Genomic DNA, 20,761 nt, shown 5'->3' with positions numbered 1-20,761 from the left:
ATTAGGAATTGATAGAATGACAAAAGTCATATTACATTATATCTTTATTACTCATTTTACAGCATATCGCATAACACCATATATCACAATTAGGGATGTCACGGTGAGGAAATTTTTTCACCGGTATATAAACTGACAAAAGCTGTATTACCGGTAACACCGGAGGGGCGGGGCTTTGGAAGCCTTTACTTTCGCGTTCAAATTCGTGATCTTGGTGTCACGTTTTACAAGAAAAGATGTTGCTCTTATATCTACACACCTTTCACTTTCTAAGACTACAGCGAATGCTTGAAAGATGGATTCTTCATTAATTTTAACGACAAGCATGACAATACAACAGTACAACAATACAAGAACAATACAACAATACAATGACAAACCAGCATAAATAATATCAAAAAACAAAATACAAAAAGTAAAAGACGAGTCATGGCATTCAAAAAATTCTGTATTATGTATATCGACCAATAAATTACAATAAGTTCAATAATAACACTGTCAAAACAAATAAGTAAAAATAAATTTAAGAAGCTTCCAAAAATGTCGCATAACATCGGGTCAACAGGCTTTTCAAAAGGAAAACAAAATTAAAACTAAAACTAAACTGTCTGTGGTGACAGTGTTGCATGTTTTTTTTTTTTTTTTAAAGAAAACCATCATATTCACCTTCTCTGGTTTGAGAAGCGGTCTTTTAATTTCAAAATATCGGCAAACATGTACTTTTACTTTTTTCTGGGAAACCTAATCCTCCGCCATTGTCTCGTCAGTATTCACGTCACTCACATTTTACGTGCCGCGTTTATACAGGCTATACACCTGACGTGCTCTCACTCTCTTCGTGTGAAGTCTGACTCCTGCTGCTCTAATTGCATCCATAAAGTATCAATTTTGACATATCTCTGTAGATGCCTATATACATAACCATTGTGTCTTAAGTTCCTTAAAAATTGCACTGCATATTTATTTTACCAGTTTACACATTTTTACTGTCACACAATCATATACCATTACACCGCTCAACCTAGTGCTCATAGTTATGTATGTGATGTTTTCCGCAGGATATCAGACGGTCCTTGTCCATCATGAATCAGGCGTGGCAGCCATCACTGTGACCGCAGTCGGCTATCAAACGTCCCATCTAGAGGCAGCAGATGTTTTGAGTGGAGTGAGTTCAATCTCAGCCTGTTTTCACAATAGTTTATGAGAAACAGATTTGGTCAAATATTATTTTAGAGGTAGACATGATTGTCTATTGTCCATTGTCATTTCTTGTCTTAGATGCAAAAGGCTGTTTGGACAGCAGAGTTCAAGATACTAAAAATAATAATGTATACTTCTTAATGTGTTTATTGTTGTTGGCAGGTTTTTTAAATTAGGATAATCATGGCAAACCAAATGAATATTTATTGTGTTGAGGTACTGTATGTATGTACAGTATATGTCTGTTATTTTTTTCTAAAGTAAGCTACATGTAAGATAAAAGTATGTGACACATTTGTTTTTGCAACAGCTCCAGCTCACTGATTCACTGTGCAGTACATGAGTGTTCAAATTGGTTAATTCATGGCTGATATAGTGCACTATTGAACAGCTATTGTGCAGTATTGAACCACTATTGTGTGGTATTGACCTGCTACTGTGCACTATTGAACCACTATTGTACCGATACTGTGCACTATTAAGCCGCTGTTGTGCACTATTGAACCTATATTGTGAACTATTGAACCAATATTGTGCACTATTAAGTCACTGTTGTGCACTATTGAACCGATATTGTGCAGTATTGAACCGCTATTGTGCGATATTGACCTGCTACTGTGCACTATTGAACCACTATTGTACCGATGTTGTGCACTATTAAGCCGCTGTTGTGCACTATTGTACCGATATTGTGCACTATTAAGCCGCTGTTGTGCACTATTGAACCGATATTGTGCACTATTAAGCCGCTGTTGTGCACTATTGTACCGATATTGTGCACTATTAAGCCGCTGTTGTGCACTATTGAACCGATATTGTGCACTATTGAGCCACTGTTGTGCACTATTGAACCGCTATTGTGCACTATTGAATAGAGGTCGACCGATAGTGGATTTTGCCGATACCGATAGCTAGGTTGGACCACACTGGCAGATACAGATTAATAGTGCTTTATTAAAAAAAAAAAAGTACTGAATCATACTAGTAGTAGTAATAATAATAAAAGTAATAATAATAGTAATAGTAAATGTTGAAATTACCACAAAATCCATTTTATTTTTTTATTAAATTACGTTTTATTTTTTTCCAAATTCCATTATTTCCAGTTGAATTTTTCTGGATTCTGTTTTTTTCCATTTAAATTTTGCTCCACTCAGTTTTAATAGTTAGTTTTAAGTTTATTAATCAAAAAGCATGTCTAATTAAAACCATGAAACGTATACATTTTCACATCAATTAAATAAAAGTTTAACAAAAATTACATGTATAGGGCCCTATGAAATGTTTTATTTTTTCTCACCATATTTTTTTTATTGTAACCAAATTATATGTTTTAGCATGTATAATTATATAAATGCATAAAACAACTTAATTTTTTTTTTTTTTCTTATGATTTTTTCCCCCTCAAAAATTCAGTGTTGTGTATTAAAATGTTTCTGGTTATCAAATCAAGGCATTAAACATTAATTTCATTTATCTTTTAATTACTGAAAATTAAGCAAACTTTTTTTGGCAAACAAAGAAAATAAAACATTAAAATTAAAACATATAATAAATTATATGTGATTATTCCTTAAAAAATAATGTTTGTTTCATTTTAGTAGTCGTAGTAGTAGGCTAAGTACATTCTACTGAAAAATAGATCGGACTTTTATTCTTGTTCTGTGTATGTGATATGAGGCTAGTTTTACTCAAATCAAACGGTCAGAAGCTCATGAAAACTCTCTCAGAGCAGATCTAGAAATGTTGTGCATGTGTTTACGTCCTCATTTAGAGAGACGACAGAAGCTGAAATCCCCGCGAGCATCACACGCGCTTCAGTGTAAATTAAACCTTGTGTCTGCGCCATTCATTAGAGTCACGCAGAACATGCAGGATCGACTTTTAAGGCTTAATAGTTACAGATACTAGTACATATCGCGATTTAATTTAAGTGTAATGACCTACTTTTGATTAATTCATTCAAAATTTTGACAAATTCCGTGACATTCCGCGTTAAACTGTGAATTCTGTTTTTATGACTGGATTCCATGCGCTTTTTCCGCATCACAGAAATCAAGTCAAGTCAAGTCATCTTTATTTATATAGCGCTTTAAACAAAAAAGATTGCGTCAAAGCAACTGAACAACATTAATTAGGAAAACAGTGTGTCAATAATGCAAAATGACAGTTAAAGGCAGTTCATCATTGAATTCAGTGATGTCATCATGCAGCTCAGTTCAGTTTAAATAGTATCTGTGCAATAATTTGCAATCAAGTCAACGATATCGCTGTAAATGAAGTGTCCTCAAACAAGCAAGCCAGAGGCGACAGCGGCAAGGAACCAAAACTCCATCAGTGACAGAATGGAGAAAAAACCTTGGGAGAAACCAGGATCAGTCAGGGGGCCTTGGGCTGAGGGGATTGATGATTATCTAATCAAAATAAAAGAGCAGCTGTGAGTCTAGGAGAACTCACCGGTATCACACACACTCTGGACCCGTCGAGCAGCGGTCTAAAAGAGTTTATTTATTCACCAAATGGACACAAGTTTACTTCAAGTTTGAAGTTCAGTGTTTAAAAAAACGGAGCAAACGGAAAGAGCGATCTGTAGCTCTATAAATGAAGCATACAGACTTTATTAGAGCCACAGAAAGACAAACGTTTCAATGAAAATGCTCAATATACAATTCATTATGTACATTAACAATGATTCGTGGTGAATATAATGTAATTTAATGGAAAACTATGTGAATGGTGCTCGGTGGCTCGGCAGAATTTTCTGTCAGCTGCATTTAAATCTGGGTCTGAAGTTTCTCGCTCTGTTCAGCGTGCAGCATCACGTGTCTAAACAAATAGCACATGCTGTCAGTAATTTCAATCACTAGAGGCTGCTCTCTCACTGTACAATGAAAACAGACCCTTCTCAGCCACTCCAGCAACCAACACAACCCGGAAAACTATCGGCATGGATTTTTGCAGATAACTGATTGTTCCAGCAATCAACTATTGGTGCTAGTGTTGTCAAAAGACCCGGTACTTCGGTACCAAGTCGGTACTAAAAAACCCGGTTCTTGACGCATACAGCGCTATGATTTCTGTGAAGCAGAAAACGCGGACGTAATCTCAAAATCCAGTCATGAAAATGAAACTTACATTTTAATATGGACAGTCAAGGAATTTGTTAAAGTTAGCATAACTTAATCAAATCAAATCTCCATATGGACCAGTATCTGTAAATGTTAAGCCGCAAAAGTTGGTTAAAATATGAATCCTGCATGTTCTGCGCGTCTCTGTGTGAATGAATGATTTGTTTACTACATAGACTGAAGCGTGTGACGCTTGCAGTAATTTCAGCATCTGCGTCTCAATGAGGACATAAATACATAAACAACATCACCAGAACTGTTCTGAGTCACTTTACAAGCATTTTACCGTTTCATTTGAGTAAAACCAGTGTCAATTTAAAGGTATTCACGGCAACCCAGGGTTTCCCACACATTGATTTATTACAATATCAAAACTGACCGCCACAAATAGATTTTCCAAAAGGCTTTGACTTCATTGAATAAACATGAGCACTGCACGTTTCAAAATCAAAAACCGATGCGGGTGTTTTATATGACTATTTCAGAAGGAAACCGACTGTATTTAGAAAATTTTCATGTAGAAAATTTTCATTGCATGTAATGCTTGATAAGGCAGCGTTTGTGAGCTCAGCACTGCTTCGCAGCCGTTCAATAGGAGAATCCTGTATCTCTCCCGCTCTTAAAGCGCCTCCTGCTGGCAGAAAATGAATTTGCATATATATGTATATATGGGGGCGGGGGGAGTGTAAGGCTGTGGGAAACACTGCCACCCGACAAAATAAAAGTTCATTTTTACATGAAGGCATAGTGCTAGAAATATTACTATTATTTAGTAGAATGTATGTGATACTGCATTACTGTTGAAAAAATCAATTAAACTTTATTTTTTAAAGAAATAAATCACTCAATATTTCTTCCATGTTTTAATTTTAATAGCAAATTCCCTTTATTTAACAAAAAATAAAATGTGTTTAAATTTCATTAATTAAAAGACAAATTAAATTTGGGTGAAACTTGTTTACTGTTTTTCATAATTATATTACTTGTAGAAAAACCATTGGCATTGGTTTTATTTGTAATGATAAAGTGTGTTTTTTTTTTTTTTTTTTTAGCATATTTTTGTGTTTTGCTTTGGTACTGAAAATGGTACTGAGAACCGTGGATACCGTGGGTACCGTGACAACACTAATTGGTGCCGATTAATCGGCAAAACTGATACATCAGTCTACCTCTACTATTGAACCGATATTGTGCACTATTGAGCCACTGTTGTGCACTATTGAACCAATATTGTCCACAATTGAGGCGCTATTGTGCACTATTTATGCGTCCACTATATAGCCTCAACCGCTCACTATCAAAACAAAACCGATATAGTGTACTATTGAGTGAGTGAACTTGAGAGATTTTGGATCCTGTGACAGGGTGAACAATGTTCTAGTTCCTGTTCTAGAAATTGACTCTTTTGGAGTCGATTCCCTGTTACTACTCTAGAATAGCCAACAACCGATCACATGAGGTTAACTAGTTGGTCTGTCTAGTACAATGGCTCTTTGGTTTAGATTAAGCATCAAACTGAACACGAACACTGAGGCTCAAGGAGTGGCTGAACCGCCGTTTTTGGAGAACATGAGCTCATGAGCAGTTTCGTTTCCTCAGCAGGACGATGCTTTGTAACCACACACCTCAGCCCACACCATCACTACAGTTACTGTTGCCAACAACAAAGCAAACCGACACAGGAAGCTGACATGCTGATACGTCAAAATAATAACTCTTCTAATACTAGCTACTCTTGTAATGAGGCTCAAGTTCATTTGAAAGGCTCTTTATGGGCAGCAACTCCTTTGATGGTCACACATTAGTGCTACATATATAATGTATAAAATATTATTCCTATTTTAATTGTATTAGCATGTTGCTAAGTTAACAATTAATTAAGAGGATAATTCTTCTTATTTGTACACATTCAATGATTATTGAGCTTGATTCTGAAGTTGAGCTCTGATTGATGTGTGTTATGTTCACGTGTGTGTTAGTTTGATCCTTTGAGCCCCGTCTCTGCCACGCTTGACCTGCTGTTAGTAGAGGACGCGAGGGTGACCCCTGACACCATCACCATATACAACCATCCTGATGTGACGGTAAGCTCACACATCTGCACCGCACACACCTGATTGTCTGAAAGAGCTTGTCTGGTGTGTGTGACACCTGGTGGTGGTGTTTTTCCTCTCTGCAGGCGGATCTGATTCTGCAGCAGGGCTCAGGTTATTTCTACGTTAATGCAAGCGTCGGGGGAATCGCAGACGTCACGTTCCAGGAGTCCCAGGGAATCGCTCAGGTAATGCTCAACAGATAAGCTCTGTCAGTGGTATTTTTTGGGATTTTGTTTACAACAAAAAAACTGGTTTGGAGCGTAACATGGGGGAAAAAATCTGAAAAAGCAAATTTTGTCCAGTGGTTTGATAGAAATGATAACCTTATTTTAATAAGAAAAGCAAATCATATATGTTTCCAGGGGTTTAGGGGATCATAAACCAGTAACTAGTCTATTCCCATTAAACAGGTGTGTTTTTACCTGGAAGGACCATTCCTCTCTGCTTCTAGCAAACGATTTACTTTTCCAGTAGACTTGAAAAATGAATGTATGGTTTTAGCCTATTGGGATACAAGGCAGGTGCTGAAACAGTTCAGTTTAAATTTCAGCATGTCGTTTTGTGAAAACCACAATGCAAATCATGGAAGTGACTAAAATGCTAGACATCAACCATTGCAAAAGTTAAAATTGGTCAGTTGAATTTTTAAGGTGAGACTTAGTTTGTACTGAGTTTCTATCGGATTTGTCTTTATGCAAACAATCCCTTTCTGGTACAATCCCTTTCTGCTCTTCCCTTTTGAAAAATAAGTGTGCTTAAATGTAATGAATAAACTATAATAATAATGAACTATACAGTATTTAAAAAAATGTACATACAATATACAACAAGAAGTCTAAATTTTAATAATTGTAGCTGTTTTGTGTTGCTCTGTTAAATTGAATATATTTTAACAAATGTGTAATGTTTAAATATATGACACACAAGTTTCATTAGAAATGACATATTTTAATTTAGCATAGATGTTTGTTCAGTACATTGGAAGTAGTTATGAAATTACATGGAAAAAAAGCGCTCTTAAGTTCAACTATTTGCTTTTAATATAAATTTAAACTATAATACATTTTCATTGATTTGCAATAAATATTCAATTTTAGGTGTCCAAAAACATTACATTCAGTTCACACTTAAGTAAAGTATAGGATTCTTTAATCCTTTATTCTCAAAAGTATTATTAATTACTTAATAAATGAAAAAATGAACTTTACATGGACTTGTGTCTATTACACTATTTGCATTTATTTATTTATTATATTGATAAATAAATTGAAGTATTTTCTTTGGAATGTCCATTATGCCATGAAATTTGTCAATAAAGCTTAACCTATGTTGAACCTGGAGCATTACTTCAACAAAATATTTAAAAAGTCCAGACATGAGTCATATTTTCTAGTATTTCCAGTCATGTAAAGACTTGTGATTGCTGTCTGTGATATTTGTGTATTAAAATGACTGCAAAAAAAAGTTCAGTGTCTTTAGTGGACTTGTGTTGAGCCTTACAGCTGACTGCACAGTATCAGTTGTTAATATCTTGTTTCTTCTGTGGTTTAATTTGAATGTAATCTCAATTGGTTGTGACTCAGGTGGTCCCGGCTCAGGCAGGGGTCTTGCAGGTGATGGTTCATGACCTTTGCCTGAACTTCCCTTCCCCTGCGACGGCTACGGTTCACATCTCTGATATTCTGGAGGTTTATGTGCGTGTGGTCGACAAGGTTGGTGACACCCAGTCCAAAAAAAATTATAATAATCTTGATTAATTCATATGTTAAAATATATTTTTTTAAGAATTTCACAAAAACAAATCTGGTTCGAAATTCCATACATGTGCATTTTATAATTGTTTATAAAATGATTTTTAAATCAGAAGTAAAATTCAGATGACACATTCATTTCAGGTGGAGATTGGCAAGTCAGTCAAAGCGTATGTTCGGGTTTTGGATGGCAACAAGAAGCCTTTCCTGTCCAAATACTTCTCTGTCATGAACCTGAAGCTGAGGGCCGCGTCCTCCATTATATCCCTGCAGTGAGTAACGTGTCTAGATCTCCTGAGCTTTGTGTTCTGGTGTCTGTGAGAGCTAATAAACCTCTGCTGTTTGTCAGAGCTCTGCCTGATTCATCAGAAGAAGATACAGCCACATTTCTGGTCAAAGGACTGGTGATTGGACAAACTAGTGTGTCTGCAGTCGTCATAGACAAACATGGCAGGAAAATCACCTCTACGCCCCAGCAGATTGAAGTAAGCCTCTCTTGTGCCATCATTTACAGCTTTATCAATGGTTTGCTCTAAGCTTAATGTGCATACATTATTTACAAGTTTACTATACGTTTTAGTAATATAATTAGGGAACTGATTCTTTACACTAGAAATATTAGATCCAGTCCCTTAACCAGATCCTGTGAGAAGAATCCAGTCAGCAGCTGGTACAGGTTTTGCATTTGCTGTTAACTGGTTCTGGGTGTCAGACAAAACTCTGCTGACTGGGTTTTGAGTACCAGACAAAAGATTGATCTGTTTTGATGGAATCTAGTAAAAGGACTGGATCTAATATTGCAAAACTTATACTAAACCTTCTGTCAGCCTAAGGGTTTGGAAGAGAAAGCAGTAATAAATGATCATCATAAAATGACTAATGAATAAATGTAATGTACAATAAATTGTGTGAAGGTCAAGTGATTCAAATAATACCTAAAGAAATGAAGCAAATGAAGAAAATCAAACACAATGAAAATATATGGTTGCTCTCTTGAAGCTACACACATAAGTTGCTACTGAAAATTCAGATTAGATCCGTGGTGCCTTCATGATTATAAAGAATCTTTTTTTGATCTGTAGGTATTTCCTCCCTTCAGACTACTGCCGAGGAAAGTCACTTTGATAGTCGGAGCAATGATGCAGGTACATCATCCTCTTTATCAGACTGATCTTATGTATGCCAGAGTACTTCTGTCCTCTTGTCTAATGCACTCAGATTTGATGTGTGGCAAAATATAAATAGCTAAATTTACATGGACAGTGTTTTGTAGTTTGGAATTAAATCATTCAGAAACACTTTTTCATGAAGTATTGAAAAAAGTATTCAAGGATTATGATTTCATAATTTTTGAAACATCAAATCCAATCAAATTTTCTTGGACATTATGGATGAAATAATAGTTGGACTACCACTGGCAGGTTATGATGAGGATGTCTTCAGGTATTCTTTTCCATTGCCTTTTCTATAATTTCTATGTGGAAATATTTCTTCAGTGCAAACAAGGTGAAACATTAAGCACATTGAATTGGCTCAACAGGACATGTCTGTGATCAGTGATCCTCTTCAGAAATAGACTCACTGGATGCATTGCACCTGTTGATTTGTAGATCACGTCAGAGGGAGGACCACAGCCCCAGTCCAACATCCTCTTCTCTCTGTCCCACGAGAGCATCGCCTCTGTCAGCAGTCTGGGGCACGTCAAGGGCCTGTCGGTGGGCAACATGAGCGTGACCGGCGTGGTGCAGGCGGTCGACACAGAAACCGGCAAACTGGTGGTGGTGTCAAAGGTGATGCTCTGCAGACAGATGTGCAGATGAATGAAGCCGCATTGATCTGTGTGTGTGTGAGTTAAATACTGTCATTGACAGGATCAAGTGGATGTGGAGGTGGTCCAGCTGAAGGCCATAAGAATCCGAGCTCCCATCACCAGAATGAAGACAGGAACTCTGGTAAACACACATTATGAGTTTAGTTTTTATCTGCAGAGGATTTTGAGGATTTTAATGTTGTAATGGTTTGGTCTGTGGCTGTAGATGCCGGTGTATGTGATGGGCCTGACCAGCAGCCAGACGCCGTTCTCCTTTGGGAACGCTCTTCCTGGACTGACCTTCCACTGGTCTGTGACAAAGAGGGACATTCTGGACGTTCACACGCGCCATGCAGAGGTCAGGATAACACTCTCTCTGTGCTCTGCTTTGGGGTTTCAGTATTTTAACTTTAGATTTAACATATCTAGATTTAACAGCCTATTGATCAATTACTGCTGTTTGCTGAATAAACATGAAAGGAATGTTTAAAATCATGTTAACTTATAGGTACTGATATAAAAATTAGTAAGTTAATTTAATTGTGTGATTAATTGTTTTCAGTTAATTGCATTCAAAATATTTAACGCAATTAATGCAGCATCCATTTTATTCCTGGCATCCTTTGGCTAGCGTTACACTAGACTACATGAACACGCTATCAAGCATAAGATGCAATAGAGAAGTTAATTTCGGTATTGGTGCGCTGTCTATGAAGCAGCTCTCTGGGAAGCCACAGAAAAGCCGTTTCAGACAACATGACAGTAGTGCACTGAGTTCTCTTTCACGCACAAATACACACAAAATTGTCAAAATACCAGTTTTTGGCGAGTGAATTTATAAACAGTCTTAAATGACTTAAAAAAAAAAAAAGATGTGCGTCATGTTCATCAGGATTTAAAGAGACCGCGCTGCTTTTAAACTGAAACCTGCTGCAGTCTGTCATTGATGGAAATCAAAGAATGTTTTTTAAATTTAAAATATGCTGTCTTTATGTTGTTTCTACATTAATTTAGAGATTCAGTATAAAATTATGACAATATGTGTCTCTGGATCACAAAACCAGTCTTAAGTCACTGGGGTATATATTTAGCAATAGCCAAAAAAAATACATTGTATGGGTCAAAATTATCGATTTTTCTTTTATGCCAAAAATCATTAGGATATTAAGTAAAGATCATGTTCCATGAAGGTATTTTGTAAATTTCCTGCTGTAAATATATCAAAACATAATTTTTGATTAGTAATATGCATTGCTAAGTATTCATTTGGACAACTTTTAAAGGCGATTTTCTCAGTATTTAGATTTTTTTAGATTTTCAAATAGTTGTATCTCGGCCAAATATTGTCCTTTCAGATGTCATTTAAGACTGGTTTTGTGGTCCAGGGACACATATAAATATATTCTTTTAAGATGCGATTCATTACAAAAACATTTTGATTAGTTATTTCTTTTAATCGATTGACAGCACTAATAAAACATTGAAAATGAATAAAAACAAAGCAATCTTTGGTGTGTTGCGGTTTAGATGAAGCTGTGTGTGTGTGTGTGTGTGTGTGTGTGTGTGTGTGTGTGTGTGTGTGTGTGTGTGTGTGTGTGTGTGATCTGTCCTGCAGGCGTCTGTACAGCTCAGCGCTGAGCACAACTTCGCCATGAGTGTGTTTGGCAAGAGTAAAGGCCGCACAGGACTGAGGGTGGTGGTGAAGACCAGCGTTCCTCTGGCGGGACATCTGCAGGACAGTGCCCTCGAGCTCCATGATGAGATACAGATTCAGGTAGACTGAATCTCATTCACAGAGCATCACTGTATTCTGTGATACTGGCTTAAAAAACAAACTCCTCATTAAGCATTGAATGTTTTATCCATTGCAACACTGCATTTTGAAGAACGTTTGCTGAAACGAGAGCAAAGACTGACCCTGCCATACATTGAATTTCAGGTTTATGAGAAACTGCAGCTGTTGAACCCAGAAGTTCAAGTTGAGGAGATACTGATGTCCCCAAACTCCCTGCTCAAACTCCAAACCAACAGGTACCTCAGCAGCTGCAGCCTTTGCTTCACATCAACACTGTACTGTCACACAGTTAGACTGAACCTCATCAGATATCCATGTTGCTTTGCTGTGAATGTGAGCTGTGCTGCCCTACAAATACACACAACACAGTGTAACAGAAATGCATTACAGACCACATTATGTAAGAAATTATTAACCACAGGCTGTTGGATTATTAGAACATAATGCACACCCGAGGTGGTGATGCGGCCACGATAATAATAATTCAATGGACCAGAGTCAGTTATTCTGCTTATACTACGGTTACCACACCTCAAGACATTGTTCAGATGTTATATTTCAAGACGTTCAGGTTTTGCCTTTAAAATGCTCTTGTGTGTAGGATTAATTTCTTACTCAGCTCATCCAATGCCTCCGTTGCTAATTCCAAAACGTAATTTTAGACTAATGCAGTTATGAGAGAGAGGGAGATTAAACTTGTGGGAATTACCTGAGTCTGTGCATCTCTCATTAGTGTTCAGCAGCATCTCAATAGCAAAACTGTAAGTTTATCTGCTACAAAAACAGCGGCGTTATTACCTCGCTAGTGAGAAATGTCATGTAGCATTTTACTTGCTAAACTATTTTATTGATAAAATCATAGCAGGCAAATCTGCACGTTTCAAGCCAAAATTCAGTGCGGATGTCTTTATTTGAATGTATCTGAAGGGAACTGACTGTCCTCAGAAACGTGTCGTTGGTATTTTAATTTCATTTCACTTATAATTCCTGAATAAAGCAGTGTTTATGAGCGCGGAGCTTCCTCGTGTACAGCTGTTACCGGGAAAACCACAATATTCCAGTGCTCCTAAAGCAGTGGCAGAGAATGAATTTGCATTTCCAATACGCCTTTCTTGCTGTTTATGGTCAAATCAATGCAAATATTGTGCAGCTCTTAAAATGGATCATATATTGCCTTAAATTTAAAAAAAAATAAAAATAATTAAATCTGCAGATAGCCTGTTAATAGTGAAATAAGATTCCTTCCTTCATATTTGTTGATATTTGTGTATTGAAAATATTTTTGATTGGCATTTAAACTCCTATCTGATTTTCTATATTATTTATTATAAAAAAATAAAAAAATACACTGTACATTCTGTAAATCATAGCTTCACTTACTCTGCACTTATATGTATATAAATATACTCTGCATAATGACAATAAAGTTGAATCTAATCTAATCTAATCTAACGTGGGCTAGTTAAATTCATTTTCGGGCTATTAAAATCAGAACAGTACCTGCCCGAAGGGCTACCAGGGATTTTGAAATTTCGCGAGCCCTGAATAGAGAATAGAAAATGGGTTTGTTTTGTGATAGTGGGGTGGAACGACATGAGGGTGAGTAGTTGATAGAATTTTCCTTTTTGGGTGAACCATCCCTTTAAGTGAAAGTATAACCCTGTAGGGGTTTGTTTTGTGAAATTGCTCTACATTTATCCCACTGGTCGAATGGCTGCTTAAAAAAACAAATGAATAAATAGACACAAATTATTTGAAATAATAAACAGAGAAGCACATCCGTGTTGGTGCCCGGGGAGGTTTCCTTGATAACGGTCAGTCATACAGTGTTGCCACGGACAACGGTCATTATTAAGAAATATTTTACTGTTAAATGCTGTAAATTAAATGTTAGAATTAAGTAAATAAATTAGAATTAAGTACTCCAGAGATCCATCAAATAATATTGAGTAACATGTCAGACAAAAATGGGATCTTAAAAATAGTTCCATATCATCAAAGCTTTGTTGCGGAGCAGTACACATTCTAGCTGTGAACTGTGTGTTATGTGCTGTAGAGATGGACTGGGCTCCCTGTCCTACCGTGTGCTGGACTGTCCGGACAGAGCTGCTCTCGTTCAGGTGGATGATAAAGGTCATCTGACTTCTGGATCTCTGACAGGAACTGCATCGCTACAGATCAGCTCACAGGAAACCTTCGGCGTCAATCAAACCGTCATCATCGCTGTGAAGGTAACATGCAACTGAGTGCAGTCTTTAAAACACACCATTATTTTAGCAATTTATAAGTGCATTTTACTGAACGCTAACTTAATAAAAACAAAATAGAGGATATTTCATTTGAATTGCAGATTAGTAATAATAATGCATAAATTAATATTATAATATAATTGCAGTTTAATCAACAATTAAGATAAAAACAATTAGCTCATAAGTTCATTGCTCATAGCTCGTCAGTGAAATACATGGCTATGTGTGTGTGTGTGTGTGTGTTTATTTAGCAGTCATGCAGTGGGATGTTACTTCAGGGTGATACCTACATTTTCAAATTAATTTAGCAAATAAATGACTGTACATTATCCCATACATATCTGTATTATGTTCTGTAATTCATAATAGCTCTTAATTGTAAATGAATATTTGAGTAGTTAGTATTGAGTGTCAGCAGTCAAGCGTGTGAACTGCTGCTGTGTTTGTTGTGAAAGGTGGTGACCGTCTCGTACCTGCGTCTGAGCACTAGTCCGGTCATGCACACGTCTAACAGAGAGGCTGTGTCCGCCATCCCGCTGGGAGCTGTTCTGACCTTCAGCGTTCATTTCCACGACAGCACGGGAGAAACCTTACACAGCCACAACTCTGTGCTCAGCTTCTCCACCAACAGGTAAAGCAACGCCCCTCTACATGACAGCTGTGTCTCTGACTACACTGCAGACCAGCAGCAAGACAAAACTACAGCACTCATATTATAATCAACAAGACTTCCAGGGAGCATGTTAAATGTTTATGTTTAACATCCTCAGTTGGACTAATTTATTTAACATGCTGTCAGTTCTGATAAAACCTCCCGGTGTCATTGACATCACTAGAAGTTACGGTTATTAATTATTGGTAGGTTAACTAAGTTTACTGGTAAGGATTAATTGACTAATCAGAAAATAATACATTGATTCAATGTTAAAAAAAAATGATCAATAAATTAATCAATCATCAAAATAATCATTTGTTACAGCCCTAACAGCAGTGAACATTTGTTTATTCAGAACTTCCTTCTCAAACTCTGCCACTTCAGGGACAAAAAAAGCACAAGTCATAATGTATACAACATATTTCACCATGTTTTATTTCTCTTGTGAAAGAGACTCTCTGTAACGCAATCTAATGTTTTACAAAGTCCTGGCTGTCTTCCATATCAGCTTTATTTTTAATGTGAAGAAATAATTTGTGCTTTTCTTCAGTGGTTTCATCACATGTATTGCAGTTACATTCTTAATTTAATACTAACACAGAATCAGACCTCGTTCCTCCTCACACAGAGAAATGGAGCATCTGAGGAGTCAAATATGGTTGCAAATCAAAAAAGAATGAATGTTTTTTTACAAATATTCAGGCGTCAGAAACATAATTTAATATGTTAAAGGTGGTAATTGCAGACTAAATAAAAAACCTGAGAAAATCAGTGCATATGCTTTTGTAATGAACTGTATTATGCGTGCAGGGATGATTTGGTGCAGGTCAGTAAGGGTTCGAGTAACGGCACGCTGACAGTGCGGACGGTGAATGTGGGTCTGACTCTGCTGAGGGTTTGGGACTCGGAGCAGGCCGGACTCGTAGATTTCCTCGCACTGCCGGTCCAGCATGCCATTCATCCGGCTGGAGCCCAGCGGCTGGTCGTGGGAGACGTTGTGTGCTTTTCTGCACAGTTTGTTAATCAGGAGGGTAAGAGAAAACACGGACACATAAAATAAAGGACAGTCCAAAGTGAGTGTTTGCAGACGCATGGCTTTCAGTGAGTATTTGGAGTATCATGAAGTCATTGTTCATGTGCAGGTGTGTCAGGTGTGTGGAGCTCGTCGTCCAGCGCTCTGCTGGAGATCGATCCCAGGACTGGAGCGGCAGTAGCCAGAGACAGGGGCACAGTCAGTGTGTACTACGAGATCCCCGGTCAACTCCGCACCTACAGAGAGGTGAAGTTAATCACATGGACTTCAGTTTGGAGATATTCTGAGTCAGATATTTAGAAGGAAAAATCATGAAAATTATTTGGTGCAAAATTGTGAAACTGCAGATAAACAGTACTGTTATTGTAATGCTGTGCTTTGTTTAGGTTCTAATTGAAGGTGCGTCTCAGACGTCTGTCCTGATTCCTGCAGTGAAGAAGGACAGACACCCTAAAGTCCTGATGTCAACCAGGAACACAGGAAGCAATCTCATTGGTACAGAACACTCCACGAATTGCATTAGAGAGAGACGCATTCATGCTTCTCATATAACACAACTGTTTTAACCATTAAAATGAAATCCAGAAAAAAAGGAAAACAGAATTTGGGGAAAAATAAAATGGATTGCAAAGAACCCTGTTAGGGGTCTGATTCCTAAGAATCACAAATGCTGAATAATTGTTTAGTATGACTGCATTTTAATGAACACAGGCAAATGTAAAGTCTCATACACAGGAACTGTTCCATTTTGTTAATCATAGTACTTAGTACAGCATCATAATACTCATGATTGTGTTCTCTGTCTGCAGGGAGCTGCTCGTCGTCTCAGTCAGACAGCATGGCTCTGCTCCACCCAGAGTCCTCCGTCAGCTGTCAGCTCCGCTTCACCAGCAGCGGCGTGGATTTCTCTCCTCATGACGTCTACCACACTCACACGGCATTCGACGCCAGCACAGGTCTCTCACATGAACCTTGCACTCCAGCCTGACTTCAGACTGACAGGTTTTAACACCTTGACCTGTATCTCCTCTGACCCTCAGGTTTCTACAGCTGCGCACTGAGCTTCAAGCCCATGAGTGACCAGCAGGTGAAGGTGTTGAGCCTGTCTATGACGGAGGTGGAGGTGAGGGCCGGCGTGCAGGGATCAGTCTTCAGCGGAGAGCAGCTCAGCGCCCGGCTGCCTGTCAGTCCAGGGATCTACACCGATCAGACAGACATCATCCTGAGCAATCAGCACCCGTCTGCTGAGCTGACCGTCTACGGGCCGGCAGCCGCTCTCCAGCAGCTGGACGTATGTTTGCATCCCTGTCTGAAAAGTGAAATGTGTCTGACAGTCGTTTTGTTGCCGTTACTGTAGTCACCAGATGTGTGCGTGTGACTGGCTCTTTGTCATGTTCAGGTGAAGAGCAGTTCTCCTGCGGTTGTGATAGAGGAGAAGGAGGTTTCCCTCAGCTTTCCCAGCTACATCAGATTCACGGTTCGAGTAGTGAAGCCGCAGGGATCGCTGACGGCGTCCGTGTCTGTGAGCAGCACGTCCAGTGCTCAGGTGCTGCACATCCCCGTGTCTGTCATGCATCTAGCAGCCAGCAGCACTTCTGTGCAAGGTTTGTTCCTCAGCCTCTGTCTGACAGCACAGTGAGAGACATGTTGATAGTCAAAAAGGATCCTTCAGAAGGATCTCAGCATCAGGAACATGTGGGATGGTTTATTTTTAATGGCACCCTTGATCATGTTCGAAGAATATGTGTTCTTTAGAGCAATTCACTGCAGATTGTTTTGTTATTGAGGCATAATGTATTGCACAGTTTGCAAAGGAACTTAACTTCTGGATCTGACAGCAGTTGCATTGCAAACCGCAAGTAAACAATTTCATAATGAGTTGTCTGTAAATGACAGTTTTATTATGGATAATGTTTTCAAAGCACTCACATGCAGTAGTGGGGGGAATTGAATCTTTTTCCCATGCAGCCGATCATAACAGTGGTCATTTACTGACAAGCCTTCTGGGAGACACCCACAAAAACTGAAGAGGCCAGAAAGAGGCAATAAATAGCTCATAAATACTGACACATGCTTCTTCACTTTTCTTTCAGCACATATAGCAGATGGAGTGGACGGGCCCAGTATTCTTCAGCAGTTCATCGACTCCTATCAAGTGATGTTCTTCACTTTATTCGCTCTTTTGGCTGCCACTGCTGTTGTCATCATCGGTAAACATGTCCACATCCTGCCCAACACTTTTCAGTATCATGGATAATTGGTTTTCAGACAGTGATTGTTCCTACATTTCATTATCATCATATATCTTAATTTTCTGTCTGTTTGTACAGTGTGCCATGCACTGTTTTCCCCGAGAGATCCTCTCAATCATCCTGCATTCATCCAGAAGACTCCGCCCCCTGCAGGTACATGTTTCCTGCAAGAACGAAATCAGATATAACTGGAATAAATGCAACACAAGTAACAACTGATCTTTTATCATATATTATTAATTGCAGCAAAAACTAAATTAGTAAATTAGTGACCTTTATCCACCCTCTATAAGCCTTAGAATCTTAAAGGTAGATCACCAGAAACAGCCTGTTTATTTGTATGCAGATGCCCTCACAGCACTTTACTGTACTTACTCCCATCTGGATCAGCACTGAATTGAGAAATATGTTGCCCAAACTGTTACCTTTGGGGGGAAGCTCATTTCAGATGAACTTCCTCAGAAGTGTGTGCAGAGCCGCAGGTGCTACACACAGATAGAACTGACAACTGATCTGACAGACTTCACCACATGCTTGCATCATTATTTCTTCTCGTGTTTAGAAATAGTAGTAACTTCACATGACTTGTAACAGCTGTGTGTGGGCAGCTATGGCCTGATGGTTAGAGAGTTGGACTTCTCACTGCTGTGTGTGTGCACTTGGATGGGTTAAATGCAGAGCACCAATTCCGAGTATGGGTTACCATACTTGGCAAATGTCACGACTTTCACTTTTTTTCATTTTTTCAATAATTTGTAAATGCTGCTGTTTCTGCAGGTGTAGCGAAGCTGACTGGAAGCCCCTTCAACAGCAGCATGTCTTCAGACATGAAGGGAAGCCCAAGATTGCGCTTGTATTCACCAAACTACAACTCCAGATAAACCGTCTCCACCTGAAGACTGAAGAAAGTGCCTTCCCACACAGGAGTATAAGCGTGCTGGAAGATACGTGTGTGAGAGTATTGCTTGCATGCTTAAAACGATAGCTTTTTCATTTGAATCCTCGTGTGCTGAAATGCTGCATATCTGATTGAATATAGCAGAGCTGCATATTGTTTTGCTTGTGTTTAATTATTTAAACATTTGACGTGTGGACTTTTCCCCCCCAATAGTTTTCATAGCTTGAGACATTCAAATTTTTTGTGATTTGTCATGTTAAACTGTTTTTTGTTTTCTGAAGCTCAGGATAACTTTTGAAAAGTAATGTGAGACTGCGGCTCGTTGATGTAGCATGTTGATTTGTGAAAAGTGCAACCACTGAGTCCGTCCAAAGTGCTCTTACATGTGACTAACTGCCAGTCATTTTATTTTATGAACAATATTATATTGATTTTAAATATGTTGAACTCTTTTGAGTTGCGTGCAGCTTCTTTCAGTTATTGATGTGAATGTTAAATATGTTTAAGGGCTTAATTCAGTTCAGTTGCTTCAGATTCAAAGGGCTTCTGCAAGGACTGACTGGTACTCTGTGAAGCAGCAGCAGCTTGACATGATTGTTTGCTGTTCAGATAAAGCATCAGTCCCACCATAGATACATTACACTGATACATGTGTAACTGTGAATGTTGATTCAAGAATTTGATCATTATTGACCGAAAAATGCCTCAGCCTCGTGAGTCTGTGTAAGTGAGACGTTGATGATTTTTCTAGTATCTGCCTTTGTTAGCAAGAGCCATAATGTGACTCATAGAACTGCTGCACTGAATAAAACCAGGAATTGTGAATCTGTCATAAGCTTTGACTTTAATCTGTAGATGTAACCACTTCTGAGCCTTTGTCAATGTATGTGCTCTTCTGCCATTCATAACTTCCTCAAACCTTAACAGCTTGTTCCTATATTTACACCGAGCTTTGTACAGCAGGTTTGTCATCTATAAAAATTAAATATGCTTTTTGTAAGTATCACAAGTTTGCAGTGTTTTTTACATATTTGCCATTTAATTTTTTTTAATTATAAAAACATTGTGCTATATAGAATTAATTTGACCTTCGATTGAGTTAGATTAGGTATTAGCCTTTCAGAGGAAAAATAGATTATAGAAAATTTTTCAAAAAATAGTTTGTGAGAATGCAATGAGAAGTGAATTTCAAAAACACTGGTTTCTGCTGGCTTTTAATGAGGAAAGTAAGGCTGAATTCAGAATAATATACTACTGCAATATCCTTAGATGACAAATATACACTGTATGTACAATTATTAGGCAAGTGAATATTCTAATCATATTTTTAAAAGCATATTTCTAGTTCCAAACCACATAAGTCTTCATCATTACTGAGTATAATCATTTACAGGAGTGTAAGCATGTGTAATTGTTGATGAGGGAAGGTGTGATTTAAATTGGCAAACACTTTCATACGTGTATAATTATTAGGAAGACTTTACTATGGGGGAAAATGTCCAAAGACTTAACTGACAATGGAAAGCCAAAAATTATGAAATGTCTATCAGAAAAAAGCAGCAATGCATGACCAATGGACAATCAAGCAGTTTGCCAATAATAGTAAGCATGGTCACAGAAAAGATGTTGAGAAGAAATGCCAGCATTTTCCCAAACTTCAGCCTTCCTTCAGGTTCAAGAGGTCAGGTTCTCAAAGAATCTGCTAAGGAAAGCTGAATCACTTTACAAAAATCACAGGACGGATCATCAATATTGAGCCAAGAAATACATGAAGGCTTATTTTTCAAAGGTTTTGTGGTCAGGTGAAGTCTTGGAGCAGATGGCAGGGCCTGTGGTCGACTCGCTAATGGACACAGAGCACCAGTTCCAGTCAGACGACAGCAAGGTGTGTGTG

General features: G+C 38.0%; 1 protein-coding gene across 1 annotated transcript in view; it reads left to right on the top strand.

Annotated features, from left to right (window-relative positions):
* The window catches only part of LOC109048582 (nuclear pore membrane glycoprotein 210-like), a 28,853-nt gene extending 8,983 nt beyond the window's left edge, over nucleotides 1-19,870 (top strand). The window contains 23 exon segments of the mRNA XM_042713958.1: nucleotides 1,059-1,165; nucleotides 6,308-6,412; nucleotides 6,508-6,609; nucleotides 8,008-8,136; nucleotides 8,320-8,447; nucleotides 8,525-8,660; nucleotides 9,258-9,320; nucleotides 9,786-9,965; nucleotides 10,047-10,127; nucleotides 10,212-10,343; nucleotides 11,601-11,759; nucleotides 11,925-12,016; nucleotides 13,837-14,011; nucleotides 14,485-14,660; nucleotides 15,495-15,715; nucleotides 15,827-15,963; nucleotides 16,104-16,212; nucleotides 16,527-16,673; nucleotides 16,758-17,008; nucleotides 17,117-17,321; nucleotides 17,811-17,927; nucleotides 18,048-18,122; nucleotides 18,747-19,870. Of these exon segments, the coding sequence (XP_042569892.1) occupies nucleotides 1,059-1,165; nucleotides 6,308-6,412; nucleotides 6,508-6,609; nucleotides 8,008-8,136; nucleotides 8,320-8,447; nucleotides 8,525-8,660; nucleotides 9,258-9,320; nucleotides 9,786-9,965; nucleotides 10,047-10,127; nucleotides 10,212-10,343; nucleotides 11,601-11,759; nucleotides 11,925-12,016; nucleotides 13,837-14,011; nucleotides 14,485-14,660; nucleotides 15,495-15,715; nucleotides 15,827-15,963; nucleotides 16,104-16,212; nucleotides 16,527-16,673; nucleotides 16,758-17,008; nucleotides 17,117-17,321; nucleotides 17,811-17,927; nucleotides 18,048-18,122; nucleotides 18,747-18,850 (3,131 nt within the window). The 3' untranslated portion in view covers nucleotides 18,851-19,870.
* The last annotated feature ends 891 nt before the right edge of the window (nucleotides 19,871-20,761 follow it).

The sequence above is a fragment of the Cyprinus carpio genome, chromosome A23 (assembly GCF_018340385.1).
Source record: "Cyprinus carpio isolate SPL01 chromosome A23, ASM1834038v1, whole genome shotgun sequence".
Lineage (NCBI taxonomy): Eukaryota > Metazoa > Chordata > Actinopteri > Cypriniformes > Cyprinidae > Cyprinus > Cyprinus carpio.
This window is presented reverse-complemented; position numbering and strand designations above follow the sequence as displayed.